Source organism: Vulpes vulpes, chromosome 9 (assembly GCF_048418805.1).
Source record: "Vulpes vulpes isolate BD-2025 chromosome 9, VulVul3, whole genome shotgun sequence".
Classification (NCBI taxonomy): domain Eukaryota; kingdom Metazoa; phylum Chordata; class Mammalia; order Carnivora; family Canidae; genus Vulpes; species Vulpes vulpes.
The window spans coordinates 95,880,046-95,894,084 of record NC_132788.1 but is presented as its reverse complement, the minus strand read 5'-3'; the positions used below and the strand labels follow the sequence as shown (position 1 = coordinate 95,894,084).

The 14,039-nt window shown below is 55.0% G+C and overlaps 1 protein-coding gene across 1 annotated transcript in view; it reads right to left on the bottom strand.

The window, feature by feature from the left end:
• Nucleotides 1–205: 205 nt before the first annotated feature.
• Nucleotides 206–14,039, bottom strand: part of SLC6A20 (solute carrier family 6 member 20) — a 38,797-nt gene continuing 24,963 nt past the window's right edge. Inside the window, exons 6-11 of the mRNA XM_025989241.2 lie at nt 13,383–13,624; nt 12,334–12,496; nt 8,921–9,125; nt 6,953–7,112; nt 3,668–3,833; nt 206–1,539 (exon numbers count right to left, since the gene is read on the bottom strand). Of these exons, the coding sequence (XP_025845026.1) occupies nt 1,387–1,539; nt 3,668–3,833; nt 6,953–7,112; nt 8,921–9,125; nt 12,334–12,496; nt 13,383–13,624 (1,089 nt within the window). The 3' untranslated portion in view covers nt 206–1,386. The remainder of the gene's footprint in view (nt 1,540–3,667; nt 3,834–6,952; nt 7,113–8,920; nt 9,126–12,333; nt 12,497–13,382; nt 13,625–14,039) is intronic.

The following is a 14,039-nucleotide window of genomic DNA, read 5'->3' as shown; positions in this document are numbered from 1 at the left end:
AAGTTAAAAAACCAAAACCCAAAACTCCAGCTGATGTCCTATATGAGTGTTTGTCTTCAAAAATGTTTGTACGAATCTACCCAGAGAAACTTCCCTGAATTCTGTATGCCAGTGAAGCCAGATTGTTAGGGCAGGAAGGTGCCCTCTCCACTTCGGGATGACCTTGATCTACTTATTGCCGTTAAAAAAAGACAGGAGACGTTGGCACAGTGGACTGATGCTGTATCATAAATATAGTGTCTTCAGTTCCAGGATGTTCTGTTAGAGTTATATACACGTTAGGAAACTTATGTACAAATAATTTAAAATTGATCGTAAGTGATGTTCATGGTCTTTGCTATATAAAGAGTTGGGCACCATGTCCAAATATCACATCGTCTATGGGCAAGTTAGATTTGCTTTCACCCTCCAGGTGGCTCTGGCACCTTTTCCGATGTGTAACCCCCCGGGGTAGGGGCCGTCTGCACAGACTGCTCAGGTGGTTTGGGGTTGTGAACTGTAGTTGGGAAGACTGGTCCTGGACCCAGTGTGAGAGACCTCAGATCACAGAAGTGACCCCCTTTTTATGGATCCCAACAAAGGCCTCCCCTCTGCCTGGTCAGCCAGTCCTGTGAGTGAAGAACACAGCAATTGCATATTCACCATGACAAAAAAACAAAACAAAACTGATTTTGCATGAGTGATGTTCAGATCTGTCCTCTCAGGTGCTTTAAAAAACAAACAAAAAACCCCTCTTTTCAAACTGATCTGAAAAACAATTGCCCTCGCACCTAGGTGACTCGGTGGTTGAGCATCTGCCTTTGGCTCAGGTCGTGATCCTGGGGTCCGGGGATCAAGTCCTGCGTCAGACAACCCCCAAGGAGCCTGCTTCTCCCTCTACCTGTGTCTCTGCCTCTCTCTCTCTGTCTCTCATGAATAAATAAATAAAATCTTTTAAAAAACAAAAAAACAAACAAACAAAAAACAAAACAAAACAAAAAAAAACAATTGCCCTCTGATATTTTGGAATTTCTCCAGAAGAAAAAAATCGCTTTAAGTTTTATTCTGCAAAAATTATGGTCAGATTTGAGCTCACAGTGTGTCTGAGTTCTAGGACTTCGCTAGAATCAAGAAAGCAATTGTCTTCAAGACTGGCCTTGAAGAGCCTGCGTCTTTGGTGACAAGGAGGCAGCACGGTGCGACCCGGGGGGAGGCAGAGGGGACCAAGGGCTGCTCTGCAGGTGGAGTGTGGGTCCCAGGGACCCTTCTTCCGCGGTTCTTCTTGGTGGACTTGGGGACGACGGGCTGAGTATTTCTGGAGTAAATAACTGCAAAATCAGCCCAGGAGATTCCACCTGTAAATCGTAGCTGCAGAACAGTGAGCGTGGTCTCCGGGAAGCCCAGTCCTCAGGCCACGGGGGGCGTGTCTCCCTTCCTCTTGAAGCAGCGCATGATGAAAGTCCCCAGGGCCACCAGGGGGATGCACATGGTGGAGGAGGCCACCAGCAGTCCAATGACGGCCAGTGCGTAGGGGGGGTAATCCTTGGTCACGAGCTGACCCTGAAAGGAGAAGCTGAGCGTCAGCGCCAGGAGCCCCGGGAGGCAGAGAGCTTGGCTTGGCCGAGAGGCTGTGGGCGGCGGGACTGTCTGGGATCGGGCTTCCTTACGGGCCACCTGGCACAGCAGCTCGCTGGCAGGTGTGCGGGGGAGACTAGTTCCCCTTGGCTGCTTTCTCTTCCGTGAAGTTTTCTTTTTAAATTTTATTTATTTATTCATGAGAGACACAGAGAGAGGCAGAGGGAGAAGCAGGCTCCATGCAGGGAGCCCGACGTGGGCCTCGATCCCGGGACTCCAGGATCACGTCCTGGGCTGAAGGCGGCGCTAAACCGCTGAGCCACCCGGGCATCCCATCCATGAAATTTTCCACCAGCGTGCATACAGCCGCTACTTGGCTCCACGCCTGAAGAGTAACCACAAAAACAATCAAGGGCCTTTCATTTGAGGCACCATCAGGGCACCTAAATGTAGGGGGCTAACCTTCCTTAGGCCCCTGCTGTCCAACAGAACCTTCTGGGCTGATGGAAATGTTTCCGTATCGGTGTCCAGCATGGCAGCGCCCAGACACAGGTGGCTACGGAGCACACGCACACGCACTGTGGCCATGAGAGTGAAGAACTGAATTTTAAATTGTATCACGTTGTAATGAATTTCAGTGTAAATAGCCACATGTGGCTGTTGGCCACCATCCTAATAGCACACAGCCCTAGTCTTACAAGAAGTCTTGATGGACCTCTGGATTTAGTTGGTGGATGTTTCCCTGAATGCACATGCTTTAAAGCTGATGAGAAAACGTGGCCAAGGGACACCTGGGTGGCTCAGCAGTTGAGCACCTGCCTTAGGCCCAGGGCGTGATCCTGGAGTCCTGGGATCGGGTCCCACATGGGGCTCCCTGCATGGAGCCTGCTTCTCCCTCTGCCTGTGTCTCTCATGAATAAATAAATAAAATCTTTCTTTAAAAAGTGGCCAAAAAGCCAGTAAATGTCACCTTTCTATGCGGGAGCCACAGAACAGCTACGTCCCGGGAGAGCAGGTGTTTGCTGCCAACCAAGCGTGGTTTGTAAGCCAAAACGTGGCTTAGAGTGTGGTGTGGGAACCAGCCCACAAACTTCTCGTTCCTCCCCTAGTCCCTTTCTTTTGTTCTGTCCTGACCAGTCCAGAAAGTGGGAGGAAACACATAGAAGCTGCTTTAGCAAATAGGCAGCTTCATCTTGAGTCTATTGCATATAAGAAATAATTGGAGCCTGTATTCTATGTATCTTTTCTCATTTCACTTTTCGACTGGTTCACTGGCCTTGCATTTTATGAAAGTGTCAGGCTGCTATGGATTGGGGAAGACACCCCAGCCCCCCCACCGCCACTGGAACCAGGTTGGGAGCGCCTCCAGCCACCATCAGTTGTGTGCTCGCGTGGAGCTGTGTCCTTCACCCCCCTTCTCTGCACGCCACCATGCACACTGGATACTGAGGGACACATCCTCTACCCCTGGGCAGACGAGTGCCTGCTGGCCTGAAGTGTTACTGTCCTCACAGCATAAATATTCCCCATGAGAGTGCGTCTGTGTAGGGACAGCCAGGGCTGACCTACAGGCCGAGGGCATCCACGTGGCCGCCCTTGTTCACATAGGGATGGACACTTGCCCTTCCGGTCAGTACGGTGGCTGCCTGGTGCCCTGAGTGAGCCTGTTCTGTCCCAGCTGCACCCAGAGCCACAGCCGCCCAGGATCTGGCCATGCAAGTGCAAGGGCAGGTCCCCTTGGACTCCTGTGGCATCCCTTCCAGGGCCCGGGCCCATGCCCTCCGGGCTCCCTCTGCCTTTCCCGAGGAGGCCTAAGTGGTCAGAGGGCCTGCGGCCGAGGAAGAGGGTGCTGCCCAGGCGGGAACCAGTCCCAGCAAGAGGCCTTCTGGCCGCCGGCACAGGTCCCCTGGGAACTTCCCATTCTCTTTCCCAGAGCGCATGTTGGAAAACTCAAAGCCCACTTGCTGCTGTCCTGGGCTGAGTAAATACCCGGGTGATGCTTCCGTGTTGAGACAAATAACCTGCCCACACCGGGGAAATGGTTCTTTGGTTTCAGAAAACTGAAAGCTGGTGCTTGAGAGCGAGCGCCGGGGAGCCCTGAGACAGAGGGTACCTGGGAGGCGTCCCAGGCTTGGTACTTCAGGGTCCCCGTGAGGATGTAGTCAGTCAGGTAGAAGACAAAGAGGCTGATGATGAGCAGCGGGCTGACGCCGGCCCAGATGACCTTCCAGTACCAGTTCAGAGTGCGGCCAGTCATGGCCTTGAGGTCACTTTCAAATCTATTTGGAAAATGGGGAGAAAGCCTGGATTATCCATGCTGTTGGGGTGAGGGGGCTTCAGCTTTCATATCCCTGTGGTCCCAGGAAGATTCTGTTCTGAGCACCATCGATGACCTCTTGGGATCCCTCTCTGGTACCTCCTGGGGAGAGGGTGGGGGCAGGGGGTGGAGGAGGGAAAGGGCTGAGGCCTCCGCAGAGCAGTGGAGCAAGGCAATGAACCACCCCATAGTTAGGGGGACGTTCGAGGAGATCTTCCCGGTGCTAAGCACCTTCGGAGGAAGGCGCTGGTGTAAACCAGGGGGCGGCTCCCAGCGGAGGCAGGAAGAAACAGCAATGCGGGACATTTATCAAGCCAGCCATCAACCCTGGGGAGGGGGGTGCCCAAGCTCTGCCCCCCCTCCTCCGTCCTGGTATCAGCGACTCTATACTGCACATAAAAATGCCTCCAGAGGGGAATCTCTTTTGTACCCTGGAACCAGAGCGGGTTTGCTGAGGCAGAGGGGAGAGCCAAACCCAGGAGCAAAGCACTTTGGGCCTGGCCCATTGTGGCGGGCACAGAGAAGCCAGAGCAGCAGTCCCCAAAGGTGGCTGCCCGCAGACACCGCTGTGATGGCCATCGTGTCTGCGGACTGTGTCTTTTTCTTCCCTTTAAACGGAGTCTCTTCCTTAAATTTAGCAATAGTGCAACAGCATCGGTTTTACCGTGGGTGTGACAAGCTACTCATGCTGATACAGACACAAGTAGGTATGGAAACTATCTTCAGCACTTTGGGAGATGCCCACCCAGGCATCATCCCATTTAACAGCAGAAGGCAGCAAGGCCCCAGGCTGTGAGGTGACTTCCCCGAGGGCACCCAGGGTAGTTTTAGGCCCAGACTCAGGCCTAAAACCCAGGTTGGTGTACTGCCTCCCGTCCAGGGTCTTGAAACTGCCCCCGAGGCGCTCTAGCCTTGGAGAGGGGTGGGGGTGGGGCGGGTGAGCCCGTCACCAGCTGCAACCACAGCCACCTGCCAGACTTGGGCCTGTTTGCATGTCCTGAGTTCCCGCAGAAGCCTGCAGCTTGTCACCTGCTCCCATGCTGCTGCTGACCTGGCTGGCCCCTGGGTTCCAGGACATGAAGGCTCGTGTCCTTCGTGTGAGTACCTGAGATTTTCAAGATTACACGTGGCAGAAAGGGCTGGGGTTCTCTGTCCCTTCACATCCTCTGCCCCCCACTTTCTTGGATAGAGAAGGTTGGGAAGAGCCAGCTGGCTGCGTGGGTGGGGAAAGGTGACATGGCACTGTTGCTAGGTGTCACTAGATGGCGCTGTCCCCTGGGCAAGCAGAGAGAACTGCTACAAATTATACCCCAGTCTTTGAGATTCACAATTGTCTTCAAGGCTCCAAGAAGTCCAATAGGAAAGAAATCTTGGCTTTAACTTATTATGTCCTGAAATTATTTGATCATAGGAGTCCCTTGGTGTGACAGGAGACCCCAGGGCTTCCCAGACACAGTGGGGAAACGTGGCTCAAGGGGTCTGGTTTCTGGAGTCATGGCTCGTCCTCCCCTCCCCCAACCCCCTCCAAACCAGTTTGGAGGATGAGAAAAGACGGAGGATGCAGGGCACGACTTGACACACCTTTGTAATCGGCTCACATCTGAGCAGTGCTTCCCAAAGTGCACTGCACTTCCCTCACGCGTTAAAACGTCGGATCTGATTCAGTGGGCCTGGGTGGGCCCCAGATCTCACATTTTAAACGAGCTCCCTGGAGGCGCCTGGGTGGCTCAGCGGTTGAGCGTCTGCTTTTGGCTCAGAGCCTGATCCCAGATCAAGTCCTGCATTGGGCTCCCTGCATGGAGCCTGCTTCTCCCTCTGCCTATGTCTCTGCCTCTCTCTGTCTGTCTCTCATGAATAATAAGATATTTAAAAATAAATAAACAAGCTCCCTGATATCACTGAGGCTGCTACTCTGGAACCACACCTGAAGTAGCAAGGCTGTCTAGACCCGTGGTTGTCAGACTGAGGTCCCCAGACTCCGCCGGGAACCTGTTAGCAGCATGAGTCCTTGGGCAGCTCTCTGCACCTAGGTGATCAGAAGCCCTGGCGTGAGGCCCAGCAGGTCAGAACCGACCGTCCACACTCAGGTTTGGAGTCTGCTCTAGACCAGGGGTCTCAGCCCCACGGCACCTGCCATGGCCTGGGGAGATTTAAAACATTCCAGGGCTGGGATGGAGAACCTGACATCCTGAATCTGCAGCACTTTCTAGGGTGTAAGTTATGCACTGGACTTTGGTCAGCGCGCTCGAAAAATACTGATGTTCACGGATGATCAGAGTGTCTCGTGCCTGGAGGCACGGTTCCCTGCCCGGGTAAGCCGCTGGGGTCCAGCAGGGTCCACGGGCGAATATCCTATAACAAAAAGTAAAAATACAGGAAGTGGAGAGAGGAGGTATGAGCGGAGGGTGGGACGGAGGCAGAGAACCAGCCTCGCACAAGGACAAGCAATGCCAAGCTGGAAGCTGGAAGCCAGGGGTGGAGGGCCTGCGGGAAGGGGCGTGGCCTCCGTGGGGGCGTGGCCCAGGGCGGGGCGTAGCCCAACAGGGGCGTGGCCTCATCGGGCGGGGCCTCCGTGGAGGCGGGGCTCATCGGGGCCGTGGTCCAGCGGGTGTGGGCGTGGCCTTCGTGAGGGCGTGGCCCAAGCGGGCGGGGCCACCGTGGGGGCGTGGCCCAAGCAGGGGCGGGGCTCATCGGGCGGGGCGTGGCCTCCGTGGGGGCGGGGCTCATCGGGGCCGTGGTTCAGCGGGTGCGGGCGGGGCCCCGTGGGGGCGTGGCCCAAGCAGGGGCGGGGCTCATCGGGCGGGGCGTGGCCTCCGTGGGGGCGGGGCTCATCGGGGCAGTGGTCCAGCGGGTGCGGGCGTGGCCCCCGTGGGGGCGTGGCCCAAGCAGGGGCGGGGCCCCGTGGGGGCGTGGCCCAAGCAGGGGCGGGCTCATCGGGCGGGGCGTGGCCTCCGTGGGGGCGGGGCTCATCGGGGCAGTGGTCCAGCGGGTGCGGGCGGGGCCCCCGTGGGGGCGTGGCCCAAGCAGGGGCGGGGCTCATCGGGGGCGTGGTTCGGCGGGGCGGGGGCGGGGCCTCCTCACCTCCTCAGCCCGTACACGTAGCACACAGCGATGGTCTCCACCAGGACGATGAGCAGCAGGGACAGTGTGGCAGCGTAGTCATTGAATATGTCGAACCAGTAGTTGCCGGCCTCCATGGTGAACACCAAGCCGATGACACAGTTGACGAGGCACACCAGACCTGGGCCGCAAGACCACGCGCTCACCAGCCTGAGACGCCCACCCGTCCATCCAGCTTCCTCTGCGGCAGCAGAGCCGCGGACCCCAGGGGGACTGTGCCGGGGACTGGCCTCCCTGCCCGTGTGTGCCACAGGTGCGTGGGTTCAGGGGCGCCAAAGGTGTCCCCGAGGAGGGGTGTCTGCACAAGTCGCTGATGTCAACTCAGGGAGCTGTCCTGCATGCAGGGGGCGTGGAGCTCAGTGGAAAAGAGAACGTTGTGGGCACTGCTGTCTGGGGGGGGAAGGGGGGGAAGGGGGGGAAGGGGGGGTCCCACCCAGCCTGTTTGCCCCCAACAAATCAGCCCCGGAGCTCACAGATTTGCGCTGGCGGGGCACCCCTCCCAGGACTTCCTAGGGAGGACTCACACCTGGCCAGAGAGGGAGTAGGGAGGGGAGGGGAAGATAGGAATGTTTACCCAGCTCCCGCTACTGTGCCCCAGGCACAGGCGTACATTGGATCTGGTAGTCTGGGGAGCCCCTTTCACAGCTGGGGAAGCCAAGGCCCAGAGATATGGAGTAACTTTCCCCACATCCCACAGCATGCAAGTGGTGGAGTCGGGATTCAGACAGAGGCCCCTGTGCCTCCAGAACTGAGGTTCTTGTCCCAGTCTCCTTTGGCTGACCCCCCCGGGGACCCCATGAAGTTTTTGACTCGGAAGCTCACACCTGCCCTTCCCAGCGCCACACCATATACCACCAGTCACCAAACCCCAGTGCCATCTTGAGAGGACACACAAGGAGAAGGGGCTACGTGCTGGACACACACGTCACACACACACGTCATGCGGCTACAGAGGCCAGGCGCAGGGAGGGATGCTCAGCACTAGAGGGTTCTGACAAAGGGTGGGCAGCTCCACCTGCGTGGTCGGGATTTTAGGGGATGGGATGAGAACTGGGTGGGATCCGAGAGCTGGGAGAAGGGATGTCCTAGATGCAGTGGGATGGCGTCATCATGGGCAGGGGTGGGGGCCACAGGGTCCCCCAGACACAGCCAGGAAGAATGGAGCAGATGGATGGTGGAGTGAAGAAGGGAGGGGGGTGGTGATTAGAAAAAAATAGGTTCCTTCCCTAAGAACGCCCCCACCCCACCCCCCACCCCCCGCAGCAGAATGGGAAGGTGCATGGTGGTGGGTGGTCTTACAGGGGATCATTTATCACACAGGCAGGAAAGGGACAGACTTGCAGCCACTTGCCACAACAGGGTGAACCGCATAGAGTTTGGTGAAGACAAGAGATACAAGGAGCACAGATGGTGTGATTTCATTTATAGGAAGTTCAAGAGTGGGAAAAAAAATCCTAAATGGTAGCAGTCAGAGAGAGGTGGTTTTGGGGACAGAGGTCAGCATATGGACTGGGAAAGGGTGGCAAGTGGCTCTCAGGGGCCGTGGGGATGCTCTGTATCTTGACTTGGGTGGTGGTTACTTGGGTAGAAACATGTAAAACTCATTGAGTTTGTGTTTAAGCAATGCACACATGATAATTGTTACACTTCAATTAAAACAAAGACAAAAAAGCAGGTCCTCTCCTAGACTGAAGAGTTTTGAGCACCACGTTGGTGACTTTGGCCTTTTCCATGGCTGGAATGGAGAAGCAGAGGCAAGGGCGAGTCACACAGACCAGGTCCTTGATGGCCCGGAGGAGAGACCATGGCAGGACCTCTGGGAGGTTGGCACGTCGACGAGCACAGGGTCCTGTGGCAGCTCGCCCATCAGCTGGCACCCCACGCCCGGCCCTCCCAGATCCAGCCTCCTCCACGGATTGGCCCACTCACCGGAGATGGCCTCCTTGGGCAGGTGACGGGAGATGACCTTGCTGTCGGTCAGAGGCGTGAGGATGGCCGCCGTGTTCCCCAGCATGCTCCCAATGCCCAGCATCAGCAGCATCAAGAAGTAGAGCACCGACCATAGCTGCGACACCTCCATGTTTTTAATGGCCTCAGTGTAGACGATGAAAGACAGGCCAGTGCCCTGGACTGCCTGCCCGTGGTAAGAAGACACCGGTTACACACCCAAGGAGCGTAGGACTCCTCAAGCACACCCGATGCTAAGCAATTTGGGGGACCCTGGAAGTGGCCATGAGAAGCCAGGTTCTGAGGTTGGCTTTGCCATCTGCAGCCCGGCCCCTCAGGCTTAGTGGGGCTGGTAGAAGTGGGACCCGTCAGGAGTCCGTGTTGGCAAATGTTCCAAGTCATCTTGGAGTACTGAGCTCCTCTCTCCAGCTCCAACTCACATATGTTCTGGATGAAATACAATAAAACAAGGTTTGGATCATTTCTGCTTCCAGTGTCATGACCACCTAGGTGTTCTGAGTCCTCAGTGGCTGGGAGCCGAGGTGGGCAGGTGGAACCAGAGCAATGGGAGCCAGAATAGTGGGGAGCTGGCCTGGCCGGCGGGCAACCAAAATGACAGGATTGCTCAGTGGCCAGATCCCTGCAGCGATAGCCCTGTTGTGGGGATACTGAACTGTGGAAAAGAGCTTGGAGGTCCTGCTTAATGACATACCCTCAAGAGGGATGAAAGAGGTCTTGGGTTCGAGGGTGCCCCCTGGCTATCAGCAGCAGAAGCAAACCCTCCCTGGGGCAAAGCTCCCTTAATTTAGACCTGCAGGACCATCAGAGATGATCAAGCAGTGAGCTTGCAAACAGACGTATAAACCCCAAGATCGGACGCCTGGGTGGCTCAACAATTGAGCATCTGCCTCTGGCTCAGGTTGTGATCCTGGGGTCTGGGATTGAGTCCCACATCGGGCTCCCTGTGGGGAGCCTACTTCTTCCTCTGCCTATGTCTCTGCCTCTCTCTCTGGGTGTCTCATGAATAAATGAACTCTTAAAAAAAAAAAAAAAAAAAACGACCCACAGGAAGACAAGCCACCGAGTAAAAAGAGTCAGCAGGAATAATTCCCTCAGAATGGCAGATGTTGGATTGGCAGATTCAGAACATAAGTCAGCTCTGTGGCATACTGATGAGCACAGTGGGATTCTCCAGCTCTGGGTGCAGACATCGGGGGTGAGCATTTGTAGAGAATTCACAAACGGTAACAAAACCTGCTAACGTTGGCTTGCTTTTTATCATTATTATGAGCCCACACATCCTCCACAATGTCAGGGATAGCTATGTGTACGACACTTCCAAAGAAACAAAAGGCAAAATTGCCGAGATAAACATATCAGAAGAAGCTACTAGAATGAAAAGCAAATTTGAGGGAGAAAATATCGTGTCTAACAAATTACTGAACCAAAAGGCTACACCGGCAGCTAAATACCACTTGCAGCTGAAGAGAAAATTAGTGACCTGGGAGGTGTATCCCAGGAATGAATCCATAATGAAGAAAAGAAAAGAAGGTGGGAAAACATAAAAGAGAAATGAGACATGCAGGGAGGGATGAGAAGATGTAGAAGGAATTCTGGACAGAGAAGAGAGAAGTATAGGCAACGAGTAAGAGGTAACAGGTATTAATTTTCCAGAACTGGTAAGATACACGGATCCGTGGACCCAGGAAGCCCAACCATGCCCAAACCCACATTGCATAAAGAGAAATACACCCGTGCTTAGATAGCAGAGGGCAGAGTCCAAGGAAAGGGGACAGAGAAATCAGAGAGAGCGCTGGAAGCCAGAGTGCTTTGAAGAAGGACAGGACATTATAAGAGCCTCCATGGAAGCCAGAATCACATGGCAAATATCTCCGAAGTGTGGAGAGAAGATCACTGTGAACCTGGAATGTTCTACGTAGGAGAAACTGTCTTTAAAAAGAGGGGCTGAGAGGAAAAAAAATAAAATAAAATAAAAAGAGGGGCTGAATATATATATTTGCATATAGACAAAACCTGAGGCAATGCATCATCAAGGAGCAGGTGCCGTGCACCGGGAACTAATATAGCACTGTATGCTAATTATACTGGAATTAAAATTAAAAGAAAAAAAAACCCAACCTGCTATAAAGGGATGCATTTTAAGGGAGGATAAAAAATCCCAGAAGATGTCTGGGTGCCAAAGGAAATGGTGAGCAGGTAAAATGGCAAACGTGCAGGGAAGGGTAGACACAGTCGTATGAAACGACACCTGGGGCAGCCTGGGTGGCTCAGCGGTTCAGCGCCACCTTCGGCCCAGGGCGTGATCCTGGAGACCCGGGATCAAGTCCCATGTCGGGCTCCCTGCATGGAGCCTGCTTCTCCCTCTGCCTGTGTCTCTGCCTCTCTCTGTGTGTCTCTCATGAATAAATAAATAAAATTAAAAAACAGCAACAACAACACCTGTATCCAGCTTACAGGCTCAAAAGGACAGAGCCGGACACAGACGGTATTTGAAACCAGAGGAATGAGATGAACGTGCTCTACAGTCCTTGTTCTGTTTGGGTGGGACGTCAAGATCTTGTTGAACCTCAGGTGTTGTTAAGTTAAATGTGCATGGGACTAATTCGAGTGAAGAAATTCGCTAGATCAGCTCCAAATAGCAGAGAATAAAGCAGCAGGGCGGGGCGGGGGCAGGGGGAACAGAGGGTAAAAACAGGAACAAACGTATAACAAGACAGTCTGAATAAATCCGCAACCACATAATTCTTGGACACTGAGCCAAGCTCAGGTGTAAGTGCGGAAAACTCTCAGGGGCCCTAAACAAAAAGGAATTTTGAAATGAAAACACCCACCAGGAGCTGAGGCCCCAAGGGGAGGGATTGAGGCCTCAGAGGCGGGGGCTGGGGGTCAGGCCGGTGTGCACGCAGTTGGCTGCCTACTGCATGCAATGAGCTGATCAATGACAGTGATGCCAACCGAATGCCCGAGAAGGTGGCCCATACTGACAGGTGCTGGTAGACAAGCCACAGGAGAAGGAGCTCCGGGCCCCTATGTTACCAGTTGCTGTGCTTTAAGCTGTTTAGCTACACACTTGGCTGAGGAACCAGACACCACTCGCCACGGCTTCGACAAGAACACACGTGACCCCAGCATGAAGGCCACAGAAGCAGCTACAGGCCTGGGGTCCTCCACTACGGCACCCACTGCCCCAGTCACTTGCAAAGAAGCTGCTGCTACATCGCATGAAAAGCATCTGGGAAATAACACATGGGCTTGACACTAAGGCTGCCTCGAGAATCTTCCTTGGCTTGTGCTTTATTGTGGGAGGCTCTCAAAGGTCCCTGTGGGCGGCTCTCCGCGGAGGGAAGCAAGCCGAGACCTCGCCCGCGCCTTACCGTGGCCAGCTCTGATTGCAAGCTGCAGTTTTTAATTTGTGGGAGCACCTCGCTGTATTTGCTGGGGAAGGCAGACGCCAGGTAGCTCTTCACCTGCTCCAGGTTGCTGGGTGTCAAAAAGCCATCTTCAAGGTCAAAAGAATTGGTCAGCAGCAGAATCACCCTACAGAGCAGAGCACCAGATGGACCTTCGCTGGTTAGCAAGGCCATTGTCACTGAACCCCCTCGAAGCCTGGGTGCCAGGGGTTCCTCCCCATCCGATGGGGCGAGGTCTCTCCAGCAAAGGGAATCTGTTGATCGGTAACCTTTAAAGTCTGGGGTGATTTTGAATGGCTTTGGAAGAGACTCGAGCAGGACCAGAGATGAGAAACCAACCCGCACCCCTCAGCCACCTTCACGTCTGGGCCGACACTGTCCCGAGAGAATGTGATGGGGGGGGGATGCCCTACCCCCGCGCCGTCCTGTGGGGCCCCCACGGACCCATGAGCGCTTTGAATTGGTGAATCTCACTGAGAAAACCACTTGAGTTCATTTACATTTAAATGGAAATCAGTTTCAACAAAAATTTAATTCATCGACTTAACTAAGGTCACAGCTGCTTTGATTCATTAAAATTGAATCAACGAATTTAATGAAGTGAATTTTTAACGATTCACTTCATGATGTTAATCAATCTCCATTTAAATCTGTAGGTAGCCACTTGTGGCCAGTGACTCACTCCCGTGTGGGACAGTGATGGACATGGATGAGGTTTGTCGTGTTTTGGGTAAGGGGGGGGTGCAGGGAGAGGGTTCTGGGACCTCCGTGGCTCACCCAGAGAGCACTTGATGGGCTAGAAGAAACTACGGTTTGTCTGTTGAACTGCCCTCAGTCCCCAGGCCGGGTGCCCGGGTTGGGGCCCCAGGTGGAGGGCTGTGAAGCTGGTGGCCTTTGCCCCGCCCCCTTGCCTTCCTGGCACCCATCTCTTCCCAGACAGACCTGGGAGCTTGGGGGAACGCAACCCCCCAACCTGAGGCCCAGGGCTCCCGGGGTGGCCGGGCTGGGCTTACTTGTCCAGGCAGCTCTCGTAGTTGAAGGTGGCTTTGAAGCCATAGATGGAGAAGGTCACGATGCTGGCGAAGATGGAGGTGGAGCTGTTGATGAGGGACACGATGATGGCGTGCTTCTGGCAGTTGTTGGACGGCTGGTTGTAGCTGGCGAAGGCGATCAGGCTGCCGAAGCCCAGGCCCAGGGAGAAGAAGATCTGGGTGGCCGCGTTGATCCAGGCCTTGGGGTTGGCCAGCTGCTCCAACTGCAAAGCCCACAGGGGACGGGGCCAGTGAGCCACCTCTGTGACCGACGGGCAGGGGCAGGAGGCGCAGAGAGGGGACCGAGAGGGCGTGCCAGGGGCCTGAGCCACAGCCCAGCTCTCCTGGGCCCCGGGCTCCAGTCTGCTCCCCAGCAGCTGAAGCGCACGCATCACTCAGGCCCGATGCTCCCCAGCACCTTTCCCAGCCGACGTGTGCAATTGCAAGAAGCGGAGTGAAGTCGTTTAAATGGGTGCCGAGCCCCTGACCGTGAGCAGCAGGCCTGCGCCTGGAGGGACGGAGGTGGTGCGGCCTGGTCTGGAGCTCTCGGTCTGGGTTGATGCTGGGGGCCATGTGGAATGTGGGGAACATTCGGGGTGGGGGGGGTGCTGCCACAGTCCTTTTGTTTCTAGGGGCCGG